At 37.9% G+C, this 27119-nt stretch overlaps 1 protein-coding gene across 3 annotated transcripts in view; it reads left to right on the plus strand.

Annotated features, from left to right (window-relative positions):
• CDC42SE2 (CDC42 small effector 2) overlaps window positions 1–27119 on the plus strand; it is an 84211-nt gene that overhangs the window by 49792 nt on the left and 7300 nt on the right. For all 3 annotated transcript variants that reach the window (XM_059491922.1, XM_059491920.1, XM_059491921.1), the window contains 2 exons: window positions 545–857; window positions 26934–27035. In XM_059491922.1, coding sequence (XP_059347905.1) covers window positions 804–857; window positions 26934–27035 — 156 coding nt within the window. In that variant the 5' untranslated portion in view covers window positions 545–803. The remainder of the gene's footprint in view (window positions 1–544; window positions 858–26933; window positions 27036–27119) is intronic.

Genomic DNA, 27119 nt, shown 5'->3' on the forward strand with positions numbered 1-27119 from the left:
AGAAGAGGGTGGAAGGAGAGAAAATACATTGTGTTGACCAGGTCCAGCCATTTTGCAAATATTCTATATACAGAAATATATTTGTTTCCTTGACATTTAGGAGAGCATACCTTTAATTGACAATTGTGTAACAGGGCTGAGGTTAAATACCATTTAAATCTCACACTGTGAGTGTATAATGAGAAGTATGTATGCATTGAGAAGTATGACGTGTTAACAGGCACGATTCTCTAATAAGATAAAGGGGTGTATGGGCAATTATCACTTTCTGAAAGTTAGAAACAAACAGAGATAACTGCCAAAAGATTGGATACCAATTCTTGGTATCACTTAGTCTAACCAAAGCTGGAAGGTAAGTCTCCTATGGATTTATGTTATATGCCATTTTTGGTAGTCACAGTAGAAAAAAGCACCTGACTTGTTTGCTAAAGTCTTTCAATCTGTGATTCAGGGTATTACCAAGAACTCAGTGGTGTGGGTGGCTGGCTTGGAGCTTGGGATTCTTTGTATTCTCTCTTTTTGATTCATGTGCTTTTGTTTTCAGGTTCACGTAACGCTAGGGACCAAAGAAGCATTCGTAATATTTCTCTGGTGCTGGGATCAACCTTCTGGAAGAAGACGCTAAAGTAACTTTTTGCCTTCAAGTTCTTTGTCCTGGGGCTGACTTGTCTTTGGAGAAGAGCTCATCAGAAAAGAAAATTTTCACATTGGAGCCATTAAAAATAAACCTGTTCAAAGAACAGGCAGACTTACAAAGGTTGACTCCTGCTTTTCATCTGTGTTCCCACTTCAGACTGTAAACAATGAGTGAGTTTTGGTTGTGTTTCAACTGCTGTATTGCAGAACAGCCTCAGCCTGTAAGTATCAATATTGTTTTTATATAGTTAACTAAATTATTAAAGTTTTGAATTTTCTTTATTTCTTTTTTCTTTTTTTTTAATAAGGGCTGTTTGACCAGCCTTGGTGAGAATTAAGCAATTAACTGATAATCTGCATGGATGGGGATCAAAAAAGTCTGTTCTAAACTGCTGTTACTTTCCTGTCCTTGAGACTGAATCTGTCCAAAGTCTTTAGAAAGAGCCTATATTTGTTGGAATTGAAAAGGAGGGGAAGGGAAAAGGGCAATGAGGATGTAAACTGTCTTTCTAGAATAAATAACGTTTTAGTGGAGGTGTAGAGATGCCCTCACTTCTGTATGAGTTGCCTTTGGGTGTGGCTAGACAATGATGGTAGAAGAAAATGATTACATTAAAAAGTCCAAAGTGAAATTCAGTCCTCTACCACCTTAATTTAAAAAGGATTTAATCTTTAACTATTTGGTTACTTTTTAGATTAAATCTTTGAAGAATGAAGGGATGTATTCATATTATAAATACTTTAAAAAAATAGAATTTAAAATGGCTGTTGTGTGAAAAAGTATATAGCAAACTGTTACATAAAAGAAAATTTCAGAGCATATGTTAGGAAAACAGAAAATACAGAAATATTCTTTGTTTTCATATATTTTTAAGTAGCTTTAGAGTATGTTTCTGAGTCCAGTGCTGTTGGCCGAAATTCTGCCTGTATGAAGGTGGAATTAACGAGGAATATGGTTAGGACTGTGAGAAACATCATTTTATGATGTGGCATCTAAATCAAGCTAAGGGAACATATAGAAATTACAGTGGTCATACAGTAGTTTTACAAACATGTTACAAAAAACCCCAGTTACTACTGGTGGCATTACAGTAACCAAGAGAAACCCAGAGTGAATAAAGAAACCTCACATTAATATGCTCAGCTGCTAATATTTGGCTCTAGGGAAACTAAAGTTTGGAAAAAAGAACCTCACATTAGGCATTGTCCTTGCACAAAGCCTGAATACCAGACTGATGGCATGCAAATATTAAAGTGTGACCATTAACATTTTGAACTAATGAGTGCAGTTTTATTTCAGTCTTAGTCAAGCAGACTTGTGGGAGATTAACTCTGAGATACCAGCATGGGAAGCTGTGATCCTCCTCTCTTGCTTGAATACCATGCTATCTTTTAAAACATTAGCTGTACTCATATGGACTCAAAGTTATTTGTCTCTTTTTTTGAACATACATTTGAATATGATGTGACAGTTCAAAGTATTTCAGATAGCAAAATGGCATATTCTGTTTGTTTTTGAGAATCCCAAGGCTCAGTCCTTAAAAAATCTTGACTTGAGTTCTGTGATTTGTTTAAATTACTGCCCAAGAAATCCACATATGTTAATACAGTGGTCTGTGAGTAATGACTCATGAAGCAGGAGGAGATGGTACATGGAAAGTGAAGGAAAGGGAAGCAGCAAACTGTTCCTGCTGATACAGTGGTGTGCATTGGCTTGATGATTAAAACAATCCTTGTGTTTAAGATCCTAATAGCATGTTGTTGAGCACTAACCTAGTTTCTGAAGTGTGTCTTTCAAGTGTTGTAGGAGACTTGCTTGTTACTAAGTGCCAAAATTCTTCAGGATATGTCTCAAAAAAAGAGATGCGTGCCCTTCTTGGCATGCTTGATGAAAGGCACTTAGTTGTCCTTTCCCTGCAGTTACTCATGTCATTTTGCTGTGTTGTGTTGTACAGCCCTTGTTCTGCCATGCTCGGTTGCACTAAGTGGAGTGTTTAATCAGACACTTGTACCTCTGAGTAAGTACAGGAATGTTTTCCATTTCTGACAAATAGCAAAGCGTGTACTGTAACTCTGAGGTAAATGAGTCTGATAAATGAGACAAGTGATAAGCAAGCATTTTTCTCTGTCTCTGCAGGTATTGTGTGCTTGCATGTTCAAGAGACTTGCTGAAAAACATGCTAATTTTCAGCCCCAAAATACTGTTACATATTTTCCCATTGTATCATAAACTAAGTGAAACACGCAAACTTGGATAAAAGTTGAGTTTGTCCCCTGCTGTGCATTCAACTTGTCAGTTGAGTTCAGTTTCTAAGGAGAAATGCCTCATCTGCCCAGACTTATTCCTTTCATGTGCCTTCTTTCATTTTAACTCCTGCATCTCAACCACTTCCATGGCCTGCCTAAGTGTCCCAGCCACTTCATGTTCAGCCATTGCATGTTGAGTGGCCGTCTTCTGGGGAAGGACTAATGGGGTCTTGTAGCAGTAACAACAACCACCAGCCTCTCAAAATAGACCTTGGAAGCAGGAAGTTAATTTGCAAAATGTTCTGATCAATGTTTTAAATGTTCCTTCTATTTTTAAACTTCTGTTTATTATGGAATATCCTGAGTCAGAAGTGACCCAAAACAATCATGAAGTCCAACTCCTGGCCCTGTGCAGGACAGCTCCAAAATACATTCTGTGTGCTCAGAAGTGTTGTCCAAATGCTGCTTGAACTTTTGTCAGGCTTGGTGCTGTAACCACTTCCCTAGGGAACCTGCTCCAGTGCCCAAACACTCTCTGGTGAGGAATCTTTTCTTATATCCAGCCTACACTTTCCCTGATGTGTCTTTATGTGTTCCCTTGGGTCCTGTCACTGTTCAGCAGAGAAAGGAGGATCAGCACAGCAGGAAAACCTTGCCTGCATCATCAGCTGTCTGTCCATCCTGTTCCAGGGCCTCACGCCTGTTGTGTAAGGGCACTTGAGAAGGTGAGGCAGGTGGGGAGGGAACTTGCCTGTCCCTGCAAGCAGTAGTAACCTGCTTCCATTCTGCCGTGGGTCTCCTCGGTCCCCTCCTTCTGCCAGGGGACATGTTCTGAAGTGATTATTTTTTCTCAATGTCTTTGGCAGATGCTGATATCTGAGGCACCTTTAATGCCATGGACATAAATGTTAACCCTCCTTGCTAGAGGGGGAAGTAAAAAGAAAGTCTTCATAGTTGCATGTTTCTGTGGTATTTTTAGCATCTGTTGAGCTAAGGAATTTCATTCTCTCTTGAAATCCAGGATGCCAGAATTGTCCCTGCTTTCAGAATTTTGCTGGCAAAATTCTAACATACCACATTTGAAATGGTCAAATACATCATCTATATTCTTTTCAGCTATAGTGTACTTAACATGAGACCTGCACATGCATGAGTCCAATAAGAGCACATTACTTTGTGAATAGTATACCCCAGAGCAGAGCAATAACAATGTTGCAGTTACATATTAGTGTTCTTGTTCCTTAAATCAAAGACAGTGTTCAGGTATTACCATGATCTTTTAGTGAAATGTATTTTGGCACAGCTTTAGTCTTTTGTCAGTGCTAACTGTATGCACCATGCTGCTGTGAAATAAAACCTGTCTTGGAAAGCAGTGTTCTACTCTCTCTCCTAAGTGTTACTTTGGTTGCTAAATATGTCACTTGGTGTATCCAAAACAGCAGTACTCACCGTCATGGAAGGTACACAGGTTGGAAGCACTAAGCTTCTCTGAAACAGAGTGATAAAATGAAGAAAGCAGGTATTCAAAGTAAAAAAACTAATTAGGGATGCAGCTGAAAGAAGCATGTTCCTTGTGGTGGCTTTTAAATAGCCTGAGGTTCTTACCACAATAGAATCCAAACAAAAGCCAAGGGAGAATGTTCTTGTATCACACTCTTGTTGGTTTTTTTTTGATTCATAATGTATTTTACCACAAGGAAGACTGCAGATAACAAGTTGCTTTCATATCTGTTTTCAATATACCAAGGAGGAGATACTAATCTATTAATAACCGTGTCCAGATTTTCTTGGTGGTTTAAGTAGCCTGAATTCAGTTTCTTATGATCTGACCTTTGTTTTGGGAAAAGTAGCACTTTCTCTGATTGTAGGTTTTCTTACACCTCCCACTGATATCCTTTATAGATTCTGTAAGCTGATTTTGTTTCCTAGTGTAAGATCAGTCATTTTTCACATGCTTTTTCTGTGCTATCATCTCATCTACTGCCATGTTTCACTAAACTCTGCCGAATTCCCACTACCAGATGCATTGCTTGATAACAGAAGCTTAGAAATCTCACAGGCTTTTAGAGGAAGTGTCCATGGTTTCTTTCTTAGGCTAAGCTTGTCACCTACACCAGGAATCTGTTATTTTCCTATACTGCTTTCTTCCTGGTCTGTCCATTTTTAACTTGGAAAGTTAATTTTTGGTCTGAGAAGCCTTTGGTCATGATCTGGTGCACTCCCACCTGATTTGGGCCAAAGCTCAGTACAGCTGAGCTTTGCAGTTTGCTTTGACCTTGCAGTAAAATTGTTGCTCTGCTACAAAAGAATAAACTATGCTCTCTTACTTCTGGCTTCAGGCTTCCTTCCCTAGTTAATTTGTTGATATTTTGTTGTTTGTCTCTTGTTTAGATTATTTCCATTTTGTGTTTTGTCAAGGGGCTTTTACAGTTTTGTTGCACGCTATGCCATAAATGTTTAAAGTGGTTTGGAAAGTGAAGTTTGTTTAGTGTCTCTTTTGATGTATGGAAGAGGTTCAACAGGTAGGTGTTTAGAGTGGGGAGGCCAGTCTTAAAAGAGAGGCAGGAAAAGCCCTGCACATAGTGCTGCGTAACTGACTGCTGGATGCTTCAGAAGACATAAATTATCCTAACCCTGGTTACCTAAGGAAATTATCCATGAATGGGGGTTCTCAGCCTTTCTGGAAAAGGAGTCATAGATACAGCTAAGGATACATCTAACACTGTAATTTATGCAACTCTTATAAAGGAGAATTAAACATTCATTCATTAAACATTCACAAGGCACATTCGTGTGCCTTGTAACTGCAGAACAGATCACCCCACCAGCAGGCACACATACCACCTTGCTGCTTGAAGTACTGGTTCAGTGCGGGCTCTGTGCCCAGCACAAGTGCTCTGTGCAAGTGCAGCTTCTGGCTTAAAATGCCTAAAACTCAGGCTTTCTTTTTCATTAAATTCAATCATTCTACTGCATTCAGTAATCCTAGGAAAGACTCAGTAAAAACACTGACAACCTTAGAGAGCCCTCAGATTTCAGAGTTACCCTACTGAGTGATGTTTTGAGCTGCCATTAAGAGGCTTGAAATTCTTTCTTTTTCCTATTCAGTGCTGCTGTTAGAAGTAGCCTGAGGGAACACCTTATCAAAGGGGGCAGAATCAAAAAAGCACCAAAATGCTTGGCTTTTATTTATAAAACCTGATCTGCTTGTATGGCTTTAAGCCTGATAGAGCTGCTCTGGATTTTTCTCTTACCTTTAAATTAGCCACCACACAACTTAAAATATCTTTAGAGATGTTCAAGTACTAAACTGTTTACAAAGAAAACAAAGGAAGTGTTTTCTGTTTATGTATAAATACCTGAATAAAATTAACTGAATATTTTATGTTCTTTTATATTATGGCTGTGAAATTTTTAGCCCTTCATTTGCTGCATTGTTGCTATTTACTTAATATGATACTAGTTGATGACATGGAAAGTAGCTCTTTGAAGGATGTTGGAAACAAGAATTATGCCAGCTTTCTGTTGATGATAATGTGTCTTGCCATTATCAACATAGTTGAAGAAGGACGTAATATGCTTTTAATATCTGCAGGCTCCACAGAGCTGAGGCTTTCCACTTAAACATGGGCAGGAAGTCGATTGTGCTGTTTGTTGATCTGGACAACAGTGCTAGAGCCCTTGAATTGCTTGTTTCTTATTTCTCTTAAATCTCCAAATTTTTCAATGAGAAGACATTTTCAAGAGCAACACCCTGGTATGAGTCACTGACAAAAGGAGCTTCCACAAGAACTAGTTGATGCTGCCTAGCAAAAGTTGATAAGTTTTGGAGACTGTCCTGAAGCATTTCCAATGCAGTTTTTTGTAAATTTTTTGTAATTTTTCTAATGGAACTTGAAGCTATAAAGCCCTGGTGTTTTTTGTGTTCCTTAGTTCCGTTGTTTGTCAGTTCAGTGGTTTTATCCCCTTCTGCCTTTCACGTCAGAGCAGTGGAGATGGGGAAGCATGAAGATTGAGGGGCATTTCTACTTGCCAACAGCTAGAGGCAGGAGTAATCTGGACATAGCCTGAGAGATGTGCACTTTCACTGGCTCTATTTGGAAGTGTGCTTTGTGTTAGTGAGTAGAGAAGTGAGTCGTTGCCCTGAAGCTACGTGTTCAGCCTTCTGGCTTTGACTGCTTTTGATATGAAAGGGAGTATTGAGATTAGAGGCTTCCTCTGCTGCTATCTTACTGTATTTTTATTGTAACTTTTCTGGAATGGGTCTCAGATACTCTGTTGGTGATAATTCTTAAGACCAATGTGCAACTCAGAAAATATGTATTTTTAAATTGCGGTTTTAAAGATCTTTGCCTGCACTTGCATTTTTAATTCCCAGCATTAGCATTTCACAATGCTGAAAGTTTTCCTTTTTCAGACTGTTCCTCAAACCTCTGGTTCTGCAGTTCCTGTCATGACACTTACTTACACAGGAGATATGTGTGATCCCAAAGTTCCCATTTACTTACAATAATGCTATTCTTCACTGTTCTCAAAGATCCTGAATTTATAAGGTATCCATTAAGTCAGACTTTAATAGGTAATCACTTGTAATTATTTTCTTGCCTTTGTCTTCAAAGTGGCTTAGCTGATCACTCTAAAATGCTGACTGCTGTAATTCTGGGTGAATATCCTGCCACAGGAGGATATTCTCCAGAGTGAGGAGAACAGAAGAGTGGAGGCAGGGCAGAAAAACTGAAGCTGTCAACTGCACGGGATGTGGATTCAGGGAAGTAATGACTCTCTGAACACATTGGGTATTTTTTGTTTGTCAAATAATTTTAGAGGTTTTTTTAGTTACTTGGATGTATCCTGAAGAGAGCTGTAGTTAACTGTAGCCAGAAAAAGATACCATTTCTCTTTGTGTTTAGTCTCTCAAAGGAATGTGTAACACTGAGTGATTTGTTAATAAGTTATGCTCTGAAAGTGACTTGACATTAAAAGGGATGAGGCTTACATGGAATTTTTTAAAATAGTTTAAACTACATTATCTCTCTTATTACAATTGTAAATTCAGCTCACTCAGGCTTAGAAAATAGTCTGGGCTTATAATATGTTGTCCTTAGTACGGACAGGGTTTTAATTTCTTTTCTCTTGCTTGTGCTATAACTTCTTTGGGGTGAACATAACCACCCTTGATGCTTGATAGTGTATTGTAAAGGACTACTTACTTCACTTACTTCAGTTCATAAGTTCTGGTACTGGGATGCTCTCAAATCAGACTGTTTTATCTTCTTAATGCCTTATCTTCGGCACATTGCAATTTACTCGTTTCTCATCTGCTCAGGATGGTTTCAGGTTGGTATGTGGCTGCCTTATCTCCAGAGAATGAGAAATTTAATTGAGCCCCAGTTGTGATTTATCTTTTTAAGTTTGCCCAGACCAGCCTTTGTTTGCTGACATAGGGTGGCATTTCCTGCTGTACTGTTCAGCCACCTGGAGTTTTCCATCTCTTGAGCAGACATACATCTCATCACAGTGCACAGGAGGAAATAGTTATTACTTGTTGCTTATCAGTGTCTGCATGCCCTCTGGTTTACATCCAGCGCTCTGAGTGGGATATGTTGTAACACAAAGCTTTGTACTTCAGGTTTGTTAAAATGAATTGTGACCTTGAAGTATTGTACTTACTTAAAAGCAAAACATTTTCCATGGGCAGTGTGTCATGACTGCTGAGTGTAGGTAAATGCTCTGGGAATTTAGCATTCTTTTATTCTGGCATCAGACAGCTCCAAGTAGGTTCGAATCTCGCCTTTGCTGAAACCTTTCAGTTCTGTCCCTGGTGCCAAGTTCTGTTTTCTCCCAGTTCAGGCTTGACTCATTTGAAGGTTCAACATTGTAATTCTTGTTTTACAGCTGGAAAATGTTAGACAGGTTACTTGGAGAGCTGCATGATGGTCCATCAGGGGCTTCAGAACCTGTGACCTTAAATTAGGAAAGAACAGAAAAATTGGGACGTACAGGATGATGTAGTGAAAAATGAATCTAATTTGAATAAAATGGAAGAAAGTACTTCCAACAGGATTTATGAATAGATGTTAATTGGACATTACAGCAGAATGATAGAATTTTAAAGGTGGAAATGATGTCTTGGGAGGCTGACCTGGAACAGAGACTGAAAAGAGCTAAAGGAATTACGTAGGTATTTATTAAAAGGCCTTAATGGATACACCTTGGGCAGTACAAGAGCCCAGCCAGGGCTACACCCAGGATGAACCCAAAATGGTCACAAAATAGGCAACTGCTCGCAAGGTCTCACACTTTTATAAGTTTTGATCTGTTTGAAATTTGGAGTGAATTGTGCAATTACAGCTTCAGGTTAAGAAGTCCTATGCTTCTTGTTTTCTCTCTTCAGTCCACTCTTAAGATTTTTAGCACTGAAAATTCTAAGAGTTGCTCTTGGTCTCAAGCTGCAAAATGATTGTTTTGTCTACCTGCTCTGTGAAGAGAATTTACTTACATTTAATGTGAAGATCAGAGCTAGACAACTAGGCAGTGCAGAATCTAAAAACTATGAAAACTAAAACTTCAAGGATCATTTCCCCCCTTTAGAGGGGGGAAATAAATTTTAAAACAGTTTTACAAAATGTAGTTACTAATCTTCACCTCATTATGTATATTTGCTTTAAACTTGTCTTTTGGGGTGCTTTTTTTTTATTTTGTGAACTGAAAAGCTGATGCTTTCAGGGATTAAATTGCCTAAAGAAAGCTCATATGTCTGTGTTCAACTGGGAATTGGAGTTCTGTATCAAAGGAGTGTATTACTTATGGAAGGAAATTACTCTCATGATATTCTAAAGGTAGGTGGCTTACAAGCTAAAATGCACTTCAAGTATAATTCTTGAGAGACTAGAGTAAAAGGGTTAACATCTATGCAGGACATGTCCTATTTTACTCTGTTTGGAACAAGTATTACTTTAAATACAGCTTGTTGTATTGCAGATACTAAAACCCCATTAATCCCTAGGCTCTCGGATGGTGGGCAAATAATGGATTACTGTTAAAATGGGAGAATAAATCCTGCCAGACACAATTCCAGAGAAATATACTAGGATATGTAAACACACACACACACACACACGTGCACATATGCAGCCTACTGGATTGCTTTTATTTGTGGCAGCAGCTTGGCATTGCTGAACTTGTGAGGCGTGGAAAAATGCCACTACAAGAATAGGCATGCTCATCCACAGAGTAGCAGGCAAAAGAGCTCACAGGCCTTTTACTCTCCATGGAAGAATATCAAATGCATGTTTTCTCTTTTTAACACCGAAACTAGATTTTGAAAATTAAATTACTTCTGGGTTAATAATGCAAAGAAAGGAAAATTTAGGGGAGGAAGGAAAAAAGCTTCAATCTGTGTAGTTCACGGAATAAAGAAACAAGATTTGTATGTGAGCTCCTTAATTATTGCTTTAAAAAACTATTTCAAAACCTTTAAAAGATGTGGTTGTAATGAAAGCATGGATTAAACTGACTGTTGGAAAACCAGAATGATGCAGTTGAGGCCTCTTTGCATGGTCCTATCCCTAAAGAAACAAAACATGTTCCATGCATCTTACATCACTGAGATTCAGCTGCCCCTTTGATCTCAGGAATAAAATGCCAATATTTCCATTATCAAAGGAGATTAATGTTCCTACACAGAGAAGACAATGAAGAGGAAGTTCACACCTTTTCATAGATACACACCTAGATTAAAAACAGAGAAAAAAGTGACTGAGGCACAAAGATAGTTGTGTGTTAGCTGATTATGTGTTTTAAGAGCTGAGTACTGTGGGGATTTCTGCAGGCTGTGAACCTCAGGTTCTTCTACATGGCACAGACATTTTTTCTGATTTGTGAAAATATTTGTTGTATTATGGGTTGGATTTTGCTGTTTAGTTGGTTTTCGTTTGGTCTGTTTTGGTAGGTTGGGGCTTTGGGGGGAGTTTTGACTGGGGTTTTGTTGGTGGTAGTGGTCTTTTTTTGTTTTTTCTGTTGTTGGGGTTTTCTTGTTGTTGCTGCTTAGTTGGTGGGGTTGTTTTGTTTGCTTTGGGTTCTTTTTTCTGTTTTGGGATAATCTGCTGAATTACAACTGCAGAGTATTTTCCTTGGTGCTTCCCTGGGATCCTGCTGACTGCAAAGATACTCTTGGAAGCTTATTAGTAGTTTTTATGGGGCATGTGTATAAGCATCATGGTTTTCTTTGAAGGCAGCTCATCTTGAGTGCTAAGGCAAAAATTTATTATTGCTAGATTTTAAAATGGATGGTGCTAATTCTGGATTACATGGTTTGGTTCTGATTTTTGTTGTTTTTTTGGTTTTTGTTTTACTTACTAGATGTTCATTGTAAACAGCTTTTTTGTATCTAATCAGATTATAAAACAAGAAGAGTTTCTGACAGGACCAGTATTCACCCAAGTGCTGCAAAACAAATGCTTTAACACCTTAAAAATGTGAGGGCGTCTTGATCGTCCCCCGCGTCAGTGAAATTATTCTCCTTGTATACTAGTAGCATGTTTCATATCACCAAAATCATATTTTGCAATATCTCTGTCTGTTTCTCAGTGCCTCTAGACTAGACACCTGCGTAAATAAAGTTCACTTTGTTAAGTAGAAAACAGAAGAGCTTACACTAGTCTGATCTATCTTTATTACAGGAATAGTGACCAGGTGCCCTACAATACCTTACATTACATAACAATTTACATAACTTAGTCTTCTATAATTAGTCAGGTCACATTATTCCCCAGTGAAAAAGAAAGAAAAATCATAAAGGGAGTGAGATTTTATTTGGTATTGGTGTGTTTGTAACTTAGGTCTAAATGACCAGCTAACTTTTTCATTTGAAGGATACTCTGAGACAGCTCAAAAACCTATTTTACCCTGAAGTTCTTTGTTGATCACTAAAATGTGCATCAAGTGGTTGACTCTGACAAGGAATCACTTTTGAACTTCCAGTTGCCAGCTCTACAAGCTCCCACTGTGTTCAGAGAGCCAAGCTGAATCTTTTTCCCACATGGTTACAGAAAGCTTTCTGTGAACAATCCCCCTGCTTCAGCTCACTGGAATTTAGTAAATAATTTGGTCATGCCCAATGAGGAATAGAATTCAGCTTAGGTTCTTAGCAATGTTGGCTCTGCAGGCATTGCAGGGGTGAGTATTACTGACAAAGTATTTTTTATACCCAAACATACCAGACACTTATTTTTGTAATGCTGAAGACAAGAAATTCTGTTGGATACGCAGACTGTGGTATGGTTTGTACTTTTACTGTTATCACAGATAAACAGCCACATGCAAATTTATGTGGTTTAGTTTCTTAAAAAGGAAATGAACTCTAACTATACAATTCCTGAACACGGAATTGTATAGTTACAGTTAATTTTCTGAAAATGAAATATACAGTCTGAAAGTAAACCTTGCTGGGAAACAATTAGGAAGGGCAGAAAGGTTTGAATTTCTCAATATTTTTATGTAGTAATCCCTAAGAGGATATGATGAGTCTCATGAAAATGCTGAATGTTGTTTTGGTTTTTTTTAGCTTTGCAGCTGGAAAGCAAACAGCTTTGTCATGTTCTTAGTGGAGAATATTTTTTTCCCTTGGGTTTTGACAAATACTGTATTCAAAAATTGTACTCAAAATATATTTGCATTTTCAGTGTGCATTAAAATGAGCTTCAAGGCTTAAGAAATTAATTTTAAAAATGTCTGTAATGATGCTATAGAGAAAACCAGAGCCAATTATTGTTCTAAATTATTTTGATGTAGTATACATCTCTCCATAGTCTAAAACTTTACCACAGTTGAGAAGCATTGTCAATGTCTACATTGTCTACAATGTCTACATGACAGCAGTTGTAGTTGGCTACTCTAAAGCCTCTGTTCAAGGACATTGACAGATGTTCAGGGAAACCTGGTGAGATGATGAAGCAAGGTTTAGGCATAGAAACCTTGCAAGAAGTCTGGGAAGAGAATTCAATTCTTGCAAATTCTGTGCCTTGATCGTGGAAGCGTGTTTCTGGGTGGTATATAGCCTGATGACATTGTGGCTTAGGGAACTCCTAAAATAATCAAACATGGTCAAGATTTGGTAGTTGTCATGCTGCCAAGCCAGTAGTTCAAAGCTTTTTTTCTAGTTAGTGTAGGTACCATAGTCCACTGAAAACCTGGGTGTTAGTGAGGGGTACCTGTCCTCTTTCAGATTATGAAACACAAAGTGGTGGTGGTAATATTTTATCTTGGTTGTTGGCATTTTTCTTTAATTTAGGAACAATATCTATCTTCCTACCAAAAATTACTATTCAATTTTGTATTCGTAATTCTAGTTGTTAGGAATATGGAGTTATGTGCTGTCCTTTTAGATATCCCATGGTTCCATTTGCTGAAGAGTAAAATGAAAAATACTTACTATAAATAATGTACAGTTGTTATTATGCGGCCAGTTCAAAAATTCCCAGCCAGAAGCTCTTCAGAAGACCTGATTTTGCTCTGTGTGCTTATTGTTCTTTTTTATTCTTCATTCTGACTTTAACTGCCAGTCACTGCAAATCTATAGCCAAAAGCTGATGTTGGGTGTATCTTGGTTTTGAGAGAAGCTGCCTACACTTGTGAAACTGGGAAGCAGTTGCCCTGAAGTTGCCAATAATGCATGAACCCGGAGAAATCTTGGGTTTATCATGGTGCTCAGTGTTGCAATGCCAAAGCTCCCTGTGCAGTTGACAGTAGGAAACCATGCTTTCCTATTCTTCCTATCATAAGAAGCTCCAATATTTCATGTTAGTCTGTAAGATGACTAGATTTGACACACTGAGAAAACCACACTATATATTTCCTGGATTTCTACAGTGAATTCAGCCTCAGAATTGCCAATAGTAGGCTGAGGGAATTGTATGTAATGTTATCAAAACATATGCAAGTAGAAGACATAGACAAAATAGAAAATTATTGAAAGGACTTCCTTTTTATGTTCCTTGTTGTAATAAAATATGTAGGCTTGCAGTGCTTGACGAGTTTTCCTACACAATGTCCTTTTGTCTTTATTGTCTGTTGTTTGCACTGACAGATTTTCAATGGCACACCATGTTGCTCCTCCTTTGCTGCCGTGTTTCTGTTGGAACTTGTTAATTGGTGCCTGAACAACTTCCCTTCTGTCGTTTGGGGATATTAGCCACACATCAGACAGAGGCTTTTGTGGTAGTTACTGCTCTGAATTTGTCAAAAGCTGAGCAGAAAGCTAATCTAAGACTAAGCACAGCTGCTGATTTGAACATTCCTTAAGACTTTCTGGTAGACTACTCTTCCAGAGATGCTTCTAGCCATGCTCTGTGTAGGCTTGATGTGTAAAGATCTCTAAAATACCTACTGGGCCACCCCTTGCTAAATTGTCTTGGCTGCTTATTGTATTGTATTTTAATGATTTTGTGTATAGTGTCAGCATTTTAATGTCCACTAGTGAGATCACATTTCAAATGTGTGACTATTTTTCTTATTATGGGAAGAACATGGGAGGCTGTTCCTCCTTCCCTTGTGTGGATTCTTAGTATTTTTTGCTTTGATGCCTCAAGCACAAGCAGAGACAGATTGTCACATAATAATGTATTTTGGGATTTATTTTTTACAAAATGATTTTCCTGAAATGAGCTGTATGAACAGACTGAAAGTCAAATTCGGCAGCTTTGCAGAAGTCCTCACAAGAGCAAGAAATGGGATTGCCACTGAAGGAAATTTGTGATTCCATGCTTACAAGTTCTTCTCCCCTACTGCAGATAGGGGTATCCAAGGCTAGGTGACAGCACTCATGCTGAGGCTGTAACTGATCAGTATGCCTTTGGAGCAGGAGGGACAACCCTGAGACAATGCTGAGGTCACTCAGATGACAAATAACTTAGCAAGGAAATGCCAGTGGGAGGATCTCCAGAAAGGTTAGCTGTTAGGAGTGTGTCTCAGACTGAGACACAGAAAGCTGTAATGGGATCACTTCCCTTAAAAAGGGATTTGTATAAAAAAAAAAATTTAAGAAGAAAGTATCTGCATTTAGAGCAAGTTCATTTTGGTGAAACTTCACTGAGGAGTAAGTAGTCTATACAATATATTATTAGAAAACTAGGAAAATATTCAGGTATTTTGTTGCATATATATGCATATATACATATACACACATATACCAACAAGAAGCTGCTGCTGTCTGGGTGAACTAATGCCAAGTTTCTAAGATGATACAGAGGTGTTTAAAAACTCGTGAATTCACTGTGTGTTTTTTTGATTCCTGAGAATATTGCTATTAAATATTGTGTCTTTGTCTTTTCCTGTAGCAAAAGTACTAGATCTTCCACTCATTAATCCTACTGCTAAAAAACAAACAGTGCCATAACTCATGAAAATTCATTGTTTCCCAGTAAGGGAATTACAATGAATTTCATAAAGAGATTTTTTGAAAATACCACGTAGGCCCTGATTTATTGTCATAGTTAAAGGTGAATCAGAATGTGCAGGCTTCTGAGAACATATGGCAGTGCCTTTAGAAGTATTACCTTCAGTGCAGTAGATACTTTAGTTGGTCCAGAGAAGGTGTTAAGCTTACGAAGGGATTGGTTTTATATGGTGAGTATGAGGATCCTGTGTCTGACAGTGGCTATTACCTGTTTAAGGTAATACTTCAGCTTATTTTTTGTTCTTTTAGTTTTCTGCAGTGAAATTTTGTATGTGCATATCATTGTGTTGGAGAAGATGCAGAGTGTACAAAGGATTAGAGAAGGCTTGCATGTAGTGTACCTTATGCCACGTGTGCTTCCCTCAAGATGCAAATGTTTTCAGACACCTGCACACACAAGACATAACAAACCTCTTTAGTCAGCTATCTCTAGGAAGTCTTACTACCGCATGGAAGATAATTTCTTAACCAAACTGTTTCAATGCTCAGTGTCCTTAAGCACACCCAAAGCTTTTGTTTTTTGTATCTTGGAAGTAAGGAGACGTTCATTTGACGGAGCAGGCTACATGTTGTAATCCTGGCTACATCCTCTAGAGAACTACAGTTCTCATCATGCCAGATGATCTTGCAAGTATTTCCTGTGTTCTTGTTGGGAAAGGTCAGTAAGCGAATGGAAAGAAAGCTCAACATGATAGAGTTTGTGGCATGCTCTTATCAAGACTTTGTGATTTGATTTCTATAAGAAGCTATTAGAAGTTCCCAGAAAGTTTGTCTGTGGTGCGTTGTTCTATCATTCGTTTAACCTCTGGTTTATGTTCTTATCATTTTTGGTTATGGGGGGATGTAAGAAAAATACAACAGAGGGAGAATATGCAGGAAAGTCAGTTGCAGCCCGCTCTTCATCACCATCTGAAGCTAGAGGCTTGTAGTCTAGACTGCAAGACACCTCTGGATGCCATCTGGTGCAATGCAGCTGCTCAAAGCAGAACCAGCTAGACTTTGCAGGACCAGTTGTATTCTGGGGATTTCAAAGGATGGACATGCAGATTCACTGGGTTTTTGGTGCAGCGTTTGACCACCTACATAAATGTTTATTGTATTCACATGTTTAATTGGTGTTTTCTATGTTGTGACTTTGGGTAACTTCTCAAACTGGCGCTGTGCACCTTCATGGCTTTCTGTCTTCTGTTCCCTCCTATATAGGTAATGGAATACCATTAAGACCACAAGGAGATGTCTCACTTCTTACAGATGAGCAAACCCAGTATCACAGTCTCTCTTCCTATGTCCTGTACAGCAGAGTTTTTGTTCCTTACCCATGTAATATATCTGGATTGACTCTGTAGTTTCAGTGATTAACTTTATTTTCATCTGTGCAGGCTGATAATGAGCATTCAATCCACGCAACAGCTAAAGCATTGGAAGTTATTCAGCTGTAAGGGTAGAGTTGATATGGTAATACTCTGATTTTTGCTGAGAAACCAAAGCTGGTATGACAGACGTGGATGCCTACAAAGGCTAGGAAGGGACTTCTTGCAAGCACAGCTAGTCGTAGGACAAGGGGGAATGGCTTTTAAATGAAAGAAGGTAGGATTAGATTAGATATCAGGAAGAAATTACTTACTGTGAGAATCCTGAGATACTGGAACAAGTTGTGCCGGGAAGTTACTGTTGCCACATTCCTGTCAGGAACTTGGAGCAGTGTGTTCTGGTGGAAAGTGTTGGGAGGGCAGTGGAAACATGGGGGTCAGAGGATGGTCTTTAAAGTCTCTTCCAATCCAGACTGTTCTGAGTCTAGGATTTGTTGCTTTCATCATGCTCTACTGTCCTTTGATTTGTTACCTATTAATCTACAGTCAGACTTCACAGTTTAAAGACATTAAAGCAGTAAGGTTATTGTAGTAAAAAATGGGTGTGATTCTTTTAGATTACTGGGTTTTTGTTAATACCTTTTTTAAAAAATATCTTAAAGAGACATTAAACCACCAAAAGTAATAAAAATAAAATTATTAGAAGGATAAGTAAATTTGTGGACAAAATGACACCCAAGTTGAAAGTTGCAAATGTCAAAATTTTACTAATGTGTTTTTTGAAAAGGACAGTGTTTTCTAGCTAATGCCAAGGAATAGATTGGGATTTACTGTGTAACTTAAAGGTGGTTCAAGCATCTGGAATGAAACAAGTTCCCTTTGATGTGTGATCTAAACACATTTCTTAAAAGACCTATTGTCCTTCAGAGTCATTTGACCTCATCTGGCAATTATTTCCTATTTATTTAGAAAACATAGGCTACAATTGCCAATTTTGTCATATGATGGCTAACATCATCATAATATAATGGAATATTGTGTAAACAAACCAAAAAGCTTATACTTGAAAAGATGCTAGAAGGTGGTGAATTTCCTAAAAAAATAGGAGCTGTTTGAGATTATGTGCAATCCAGTTTGATGTATAAAGTTAGGAAATAGATTAATTTGATGAGAAATTGAAACTTAAAATCAACCTGATTTTGCAAAGATTTAATGATGCCATCTTTGCTGGCATTTCAGATTATTTTATTTTTCCTTTAATTTTGCTTTTTTATATACATGAATGGAACTGCTAGTTGTTTTCCTGATGAGCTCAGACAATCATATTTCATAATTTTTTTCCACTTGAGTCAGTCAGGACGTGCCAAGTGATTTTCCTGTAAAAGCTAAATCCAGTGTACACATGATAATCAGCTTATTAGATGCTAGTTGTAACAGCTCACATTATTAAAAAACTTACGTCTTTTCATTCCCTAGTCTCAATTTCCTAACTCCTTTAGCTAGAGAAATCATGAGGCATCATGAACTTTTGGAAACTTAATGAAAGCTGGGTGTGCTGGAGACCTGCTACTTAGCTCTGTTGCTTACGAGCTGGCTTGAAGGCCTGTGCCAGTTTCCTCCTGCTTGTGTTGTGATGAAGCCAGAGTTTGTAAGATCCTTAACCAGTCAGGAATCTTTAAACAATCTGCTAAAAACTGCCCAAGTAGGAGACTGAGAAAAATGTGTTTTAGTGAGGGCAGCAGCTTTGGTATCTTGTTGATGGAGATCACAGCATTGGTTAGAACATCGTTATGCTGGGCTTAGATATCACATGTTACTGTTTTAGAAAAAATCTGTCACTAAAATTCAGTAGTTTGGAGGCAGTGCCTAGCATTTCAATCTATCTTGCACATTACCTTAGTTGTGCATCTCTGTTTCTTCTGTGTGGGACATGTTTTGACATGGGGCATTTGAAACTCATAGGCCTGCTCTGGCTCATTGAGAGAGTATGTGGACTCCTACACTTCAAATGCTTATTGTCACTTCATGGTTCAAAAATTGAATTAAACACTGAAATGTTAAACATATGCTATTGCTGACTGGAATTTTAATATTACTCTGTATGGTGTCTCTTTCAACAACTTTTATATAGTACTTGGAGATTGTATAAATGATGGACTGCAGTGTAACATCACAGATTTAAAACAGCTGAAAAAAATGAGGACACCACTATATTCAGGGAAATGTTTAGGGAACGTGCAACCTTTCTTCTTCAAAAATATCACACTGACTGTTTGATGATCCTGTACATCCAGCCATTGTTTTCACAGTGTTAATTTGCTACCTAATGATCTAGTTGGTAGAGATGGGTGTTAGCTTTTCAGCTTCACATGCATACATACTTTGTGTTGGTTTTGACATGAATCTGTAGGTTCCTAATTAGGGTGGAAAGTGTGGAGAAAGGCATCTTAATATTCAATGCAAAAAAACAAATGCAAGGGGTACTCCTGCCCTTGCAGCCCCCTTATGTAGAGTTTGATGCAAGATGCTACAACCTTTTTAGGCTGTTTTGATGGGTCACTCTTGGGAACTGAGACACACACTCAGACCACAGCTTGTCTTTATACACATTCAGATGTTCTGTCTATGAGAGTATTTTGGAAGTAGAACAGCATGTGTGTGGGAGGACAGAAAACTACCTCTGCAGGGTGAACTGATACTTCCTATTTTGAGCAAGTACCTAGCCCTTCCTGTGTGTTAGTGTCTGGAGGATCAGATGGGTGCCAAAGCAGAGGGAGTCTTGCTGCTGGTATTTTTTAAGAGCAGATACAAAAAGTGTGAAAGGTCAAAGAAGGAAAATAAAGGGAAAGGTTTCAGTTTCTCCTCTGACCATCCAAATTCTCCATCTTGAAATTGTTGACCATCTTGACTATCTTTGATTAAATCCTTCCCTTAGCTTTCTGGCTTGGGAATTTTTTTTAATCTTTGGCCTGCAACTGCTTTTGAAGTTTCAGGGGAGTTTTTGAATACAAAGCCAGCAAATGGCTTTGTTTCATACAGTTCTGTCATTGAAATGTCCTCAGGGATGCTTATCTTGATTGGTAAAAAGAACCCAAAGGGAATTTGCAGTTTAAGAGTTTGCTTTTTGCATTGGGTAATCATGAAATTATCTCATCTACCAGAACTTTTTTGGAGAACTTCCGTTACCACTTCTTATAGAATAAGTGGTAACAGAAGTTCTCCAAAAAAGGCTTGCTGATTGAAGTTTATTTCTGAAACGTCAAACGCAATAGATGTGAGAACCTATCGTCTGATAGTTCTTCTTACTTAATTTAAAAAAATCCACATCGTATATGTACTATCAGTGTCTTGATAGTGCACCCATATAGTGTGAAAGCAAAATATAGTGAGAACAAATATAGCAGGTAGATATAGAGGAAAACTAGGAGCATATTCCTTCTTTGTATTTGCCCTGTCTATCATAAGAGTAGCAGTTGGGTGGCTTTACTGGGATTTATTTTGCTTTAGGAGAGTTGGGGATTTGGATTGGTTTAGAATGGAAAGATATAATTGGCACTAGATCTCCTAGTGTTACAAAGGTTAGATGATGTTAAAAGTTACTGTATTTCATTATGTTCTAACTACCATACTGTTACTTAAAGGGCAGGCTTGCAAGGAAGTATCAGAGAGTGAATTGTTTCTTATTGTATTTCATGCCTATGTAGTGGCTGAGCTAGCAGTCAAAATTCATCCTCATGTTGTGGAGACAAGTATTAAAAGCTGTGTAGCTTTCTAGTGTTTATGAATGCACAGTCATTTTTTGCTTTTAAAAAAGAAAACTTTTTGAGGCAACGTTAAGGGATTATTCTCTGACCACAGAAACCCATTCTGCAAAGCAACTCTTTATAACGTGCAGATGGATTGTTTAGTTCTCTGCTCACCAGGGAGAATTTCCATGTAGGGAGTTAGCAAGTAAATTTATTAAATCTCAAATAAGGCTGTGGAGAGGAATTAAATCTTCTTTAGTTAGCATTTGCCAAGAGAGATAAGCCTGTTTTGTAACTGTATTCATTTAAGGGAAGGGGAAAACTATTTTTTGGCTTGGCAAGGTTGCTGAGCCTGCCAGCCAACAGTAAGCATTGCTGACTCCACGAAGGCAAGCCTAGCAGGTGAACAGGGCTCACTGAAGCCACAGATGGTCCTGCCATAACCCACTGAAAAGTGGAGTGTTACTAATACATTGATCTATACAATCTCCATTCCTTTCGTTTTTTTAATAGTCTGATATTAGAGAAGAAATTGATGCAAGACTGGAAAATCAATCTTGGAAGCTGATCTTTTTGCTCTGTATCAGTTGAGATGCCAAAGCATGGTACAAAGTTTTGGTTTTCCTCATTATGTATCAAGCCAAAATAATATGTCATGAAAAATAATTGTGTCTTGAAGAATAAGGAGAAATTGTGACAAATTTGAACAAAACTTATGCTTCTACAGGTAGTTAAAATGAAAGACTAGATAATCTTGATTAAAAAAAGGAAGGTACATCACTTGGTATTTTATGTACGGAACACTTCATATTGATTTGCATCTGGTTGGAAACACAGTGCACAAAATCAGACTAGATAGATCAGGTCAGCATGTTACTTCCTCTCTAAATGTATTGTACTGTGCCCTGTACTTTTGGGACACAGATAAATATGGAATGACATAAAAAATGTCTTTAGATGCATGATATACTAATATAACTTCAGTAACTCCTAAATATGTTATGTGCAGTGTATTTTTACTGCATATGAAGTAAGTAAAAACTATATGTATAAAACAATTACTAAAAATTACTCCTACCATTTGAGTAAATGCTAAAAAGTTGGCAGTAGGAAAGTTATCCTTCCCTTGTGATAGCTTGATGCTATTAGCAAGTATTAATTTAAAAAAAGTTTTCCTCAATCCAAACATAACTCTGTCTCTGTTAGTTTTAGAGAAGAGTGATTAAAACAAGGATTTACTACTTGTGACTTACATACCAGATTTTGTTATTCTCAAAGTGAGGTGCAAAGATCCAGCCTGTCCCTGCCACTGATTTTTTGCTCATGTAGACATTAAGGAGAGTGGGCATTCTGTTGTCTGGTTTCTTACAGTTTAGTTTACTGAGATCCTAAGGTATAAATAGCCAGGACATTGTACAGCTGGATAAAGAACATTTCTCTGTGGAAAAAAAGAGTTGGCACTTTTTCTTGTTTTGTAAAGTGGGATAAATTAAATGGGTAAGCAATAGGAGAAAGATGCCATGTGTGTGAATTTTAATAAAGAAGCATTGTTTTCAGCAATTTTGTATTCACAATAAGGCCATAATACATCATCTCCCCTGAATTTCTTCAGTTTCCACCATGTACTTTAGTGCACATTCCTCATCTGCACCTGCAGTACCCCTTTCATTTGAGGTCTGCCTGCTGCAGGTAGAATCCACGCAGACTTTTGTGTTGTGGGATCCTTTGGAATGCTGTTGTCACATTTCACTTGGACTTCGATTTCTGATATGTCTGTCACAGCCATCTCAAAATATCTGGTGTGGAATTAGCAGAATGTGCTCTTCTGGAGCTTAACAGATTGCTTTGCTTTTGATACCCACCAAATGTGGGCTGGCACTTGACTTTGGAATTTCTTTGTATGAAACTTCATACTAAAGTTGACTTCACTTGCATCTTCAGCTTCCAGCAGGAAAGTAATTGTCAGCCTTCCAAGATCTAAGTGACATCACTTAATTTTGTTTTTTTAATATGTTTGAGACCTTGGTGTTACTCTGTGTCTTAACTTTTTTTTTTTTTTTTTTTGAGAGGACCTCTCATGAAGAGCAGAGAGGGGTGCATTACCACGCGAAGGAGAAAAAATTCCCAAACTTGTCTTTTTCATACAGGCAGAGAGCTTGCCTAATTCAGAGGTGTTGCCATCACGTACGAAAGGGCACGAGCTAAAGAAGTGCAGCCTGAACCCTGGACAAAATCTGGAGATAGTGAAGACAGATAACCTCTTCCCTGAAAGCCAAAAATACAGGGGAATAGAAAGGAAATTTTACATACTTCTGGACCCATCAGTATGTTTAAAGAAACAAATTACAGTTTTGAATTTCTTGCCATAAGTAGTCTTTGGAACTGTGAAAAACAGTATTTCAGTGAAATGTTTGTGGCTTTGCTGAAGGGCAGGTTAAAGAAACGGTATAATTTAACTTTTTAGGCAAAAGTTTAAAATTGTTTAAAGTTTCAAGAAACTTGCAGGCTTAAAATATTTTGTGTGATGCAACTATTGGAGGCTTTCTGATTTCTAATCTTGTATTTTGAAGGAAATGCTAGTGTGTGGGTGCAAAGTGTCACTTTCAGGTTAAGAATAGAAAAGATCAATTTTTACTTTATTTCTATGGTAACTGAAATGTGATCCTGTTTCATTGCATCTAGAACACATTCAGAACAGGGCTTCTTAGGTGGGTCTTCAACTATTTCCATTCCTCTCAAGACATGTAACACACAAGCCTGCATCTGTTCTGCTTCAGTTTCAAGATCAGTTTTTCTTTTCATGATGTAAAAATTGCGTGGTATGTACTTTGCAATCCAAATTCTTAAGCTTTCTGTCAAGGGAAAAAACTGAGTAAAGCCATTAATGATGGCACTTCATGGTACACTTCCAGGATCCTTTTACAGGTCTTTTCCTCTCATCTCATCTGTCTGGAGGCAGGCAACCTGTCACTCCTTGCCCTCCTAGTAAAAGGGGAAGTGCTTTGGCGCAAGGCAAAGGGGAAAAAATACTGTAATACAGATTTTAAATGTTTTTTGTCCACTGATACCGAGTGTTTTAACAACTTGACCTAAACTGTCAGGAAAGATAACAGTCAAGTTAGCTAATCATAATATGAACCTTCTTTTGTTTCCCTCCTGCTAGGAAAAAAATCCACAGGGAATGCAAATAGAGGACACAGGACTCATTGTAGTTAGGCTGACATTTAGTTAGGTTGGAGCATTTATTTCTTTAGTCAGAAACATTTGAAAACAAAGCTTTAGATGGTACGAATACTCAGGGGCGTGTATGTTGAAGTTCTTTGCACTAGTGTCATAAACATTCATTTGTTTTATAGATGACCTTTAGTCACATTTCATTACTACTTATTACTTAATCAGTGGTGTGTAAATGTATTCTAGGGGTAATTACTTATGGTATGATGTCAGGCAGTTTGAGGTATGGGTGAAGCCTAGTGGCATTAAATTTTGCTGAGCCCTGTCAGCATTTTTTATTTCTTTTTAACATGAAGTGTTTGATGTGTCTTTCCCTCCTGAAAGTCATGGTGATTATCTCAGCTGATCAGCCACAGTTTCTATGGCCCTGAAGAAGACAGGGGCCACTTCCCAAGCAGTGCACTTTTAACTCCCAGAACATAAAATTAGTCCTTCACCACAACGAATCAGTCATGTAAGAAGGCTTGTGAGCTGCAAAAGGAGAGAGCATGGAAAGCCACAGATGGTAGAGAGAAATGAGCATAACTATGTTTAATTTCTTCCTACGTAGGAGATGAATGTGCTGCTTCTTTCAAATTCAGTTTACTGAAAAAAAATCAATCTCATGTGTTAATTCTTACATTAGCATACATACATTGTTATCCATGTATTATTACAGATACAAGGCCTCAAAAAATACAACCTCAGAATGAAATCCTGGCAAAGCTTATATTTCTAGTGTCCTCTGTAAAAGCTTTGTAACCTTTTCAAGCGTGTTCCCCTACTGCTTTCTCCTGTGTTACGCTCCTTGTAAAGAGATTATTTTTTGCAGTGCTCCCCATGTCTTTACACATTCTAATTGGTGAGTTTGGTTGTGGCTGAGACCATGCCTGCAGGAACAGCACATTCTAATAGGATCAGCTGTGTAGGACAGCAGAATAGTTGCTGTTGGGGAGTCATGATGTGTATTAGATGTCTTGTGATCTACTCCAGCCTGGCTCACCTGGTTCATTGGCCTCCATGTCTGATAGCAATGGGAGAACATCAGTTAGTCTTCTAGTTCAGCTTCATTTTTTAAAAAGTGTAATTTTTGCACTCCAGAGTTAGTCTAAAATTAAAATTGAATCATGATAAGTGAGAAGTGGTAAAGTTGCTTCAAAAGCATTCTCGGGATCCAAGCTAAAACAGTAATGTAAATGCAAGCTGGGTACTCCTGCAGGAAAAAAAAAAAGGAAATCAATTTTTTGTTCACTTTCACAGTGAAGTAATTTGTGGCACTGCATTTAAATACTGTTCCACAGCTTCACAGAGCTCACATCAGTGGGCACATGTCAGGCAGATGTAGCAGGCTAATGGTCTCTGATAAGGAACTCAGTTAAGATAAGAGACATGGTTTGGTGGCAGTGTGGTTGAAGTAGTGGTTACTGGTTGACTACCTGATGATTAGTGGAGAATCATTTACAGTCATTCACAAGATCCAGCACATGTTAATGGCATGCCAGTGATCTTAACAAGTTAAAGAGTAAAATAAGTTACTTTGAACAGAAAAAAACCCATTAAATTGTCTTAAAAACTCATAAACAAGATAAGAAAAATCTAAAGTCTTTGAGTTTGTCTATATCGTCTCTGCATCAAAAATCTGTTAAAATGAATTATGGATGTATTGTGTAGATACATTTGGTTGCTGTTTTTTTAAAAGAGGGAGAGAGGCAACTGCTGCAGGAATTAAATAATTTTAAGTGTTTTAATTAAAGCAGTGTATTTTTATACAGCTATCTAGATCATCTTTCTGTGTCAACATTACAGCATATTACAGTAGAGGATGGTGTAAATACAACTTTTTTACAGCTGGAATATTTTATTTGATCAATTGATTGATTTTGCAAAATTCTTTGGAATTAGAGAAAACTAGTAGTTTTAGCTTAGATCAGATCATTGTATTTAGCTGTTGCCACAGAATTTTACGTGTTCCTCCTCATCCCAGCTATTCATAGCATGCAAAGAAGGTACTGAAACCTACTGAAATCTCCTTTTGTAATAGGGAAAAGGGGCAGGACAGGACTAAATTTGTTCTGTACTTGCTGGCTAAACCTTATGATTTATTCTCATAGATATGGGCTCTGATTCATAAAGATTTCATCTGTAGCTATTGAAATAGTAGTTAGCCCACTTGAGGCATGTAGTTTCATGCCTTGAGTCTGTGTGGTCTTACAAGCTCATAGCCAATTAGAAATAGAGATCATTAAAAACAAGACCGAATGAACTTTAAGGTAATAGGAGGGTTTCATTTGAGCTCAAGTAGGTTTTTAGCTCTTAAACTCTACTTTGTACAACATACCTTAAGGTGAGATATTAGAACTGTGTTTCGTGGCTTTTTTTTTTTCCAAATGCAGACATTTTTCAGAGTGTGGGCATATGGTGACTACACGCTGCATTAATTGCTCCGTGTAAGCTCCTGGCTCTGGCCTAAGAAATGAGGATAGGGTTTTCTTGTTTTTATCATTTAAATGCAATGCTTAGCTGGAGGCAGGCAACCAAAACAGCTTTAATTAGAGAAATTCTTTACTGCCTCTGATTTTTTTACTTGAATGTTATTAGATTACTAAAAAATGAAGCTGTGACTCTGAAAATCGGGAAGCAGAGTTGAAGCAATTCTTGCCTTCTGTCGCATGGTATGGGAATCAGAAGAGTCCCTGAGCTGGCATTTTGCCTTAGTACTGCACTGCACCCCTTCAGCTCACAGTTGAGAATCATGCAGACTGGAAGTGATCTTGAGTGTGTGGGTTCAGAGTTCAGTAAAAATACATCTGTGACTAACCCTGATCAAACTCAAGGCACTGTTCTGGACATTGCCATGAAGTATATTGCAAACAGTAATACCAGGGCATGCAGATAAGAAATTCTGTAAGTTAGAGGCTTCGTGGACTATTCTAACACACTTTAATCATTAATTATTGTTTTGAATTACTCAAATTTGATCTGTCCCACCATGATTTAAATACAAATATAGGCAGAAGTTACTGTATGAAACATTGCAAATACTGGTTAATAAATATGGAATTTATTAAGGTTATTAACAAATGTTTTGTTGGCCTAAATGTTGGGAGTGGTATCCATGCTGGTCGGTACACATCCTCCGAGTAAAAAGGACTGTAATACTAGTGTCTTGGTTAACCTCAGAATTTGGTCTCTGTTTTTTGACTCTGTTAAAATACCTTACAGTATATGCAATATCCTTCCTATAGATGGTTAACTTCTGCCTTTATGATATGTACAGTTTTTTGCCTTTTCAGTGAATCTCAGATATTTTCTTTACCTTCCTTTCAGAAAAGACGACGGCGGATTGATCGAAGCATGATTGGGGAGCCGACAAACTTTGTTCACACAGCTCATGTAGGATCTGGAGACCTGTTCAGTGGAATGAATTCAGTAAGCATGCGTGGATGAACATCATTTCATATTAGACAGAATACAGGAACACTGTATTTGTATGTTGTAGCTGAAGCAATGAGT

This window comes from Ammospiza nelsoni, chromosome Z (genome assembly GCF_027579445.1).
Source record: "Ammospiza nelsoni isolate bAmmNel1 chromosome Z, bAmmNel1.pri, whole genome shotgun sequence".
Taxonomy (NCBI): Eukaryota; Metazoa; Chordata; class Aves; order Passeriformes; family Passerellidae; genus Ammospiza; species Ammospiza nelsoni.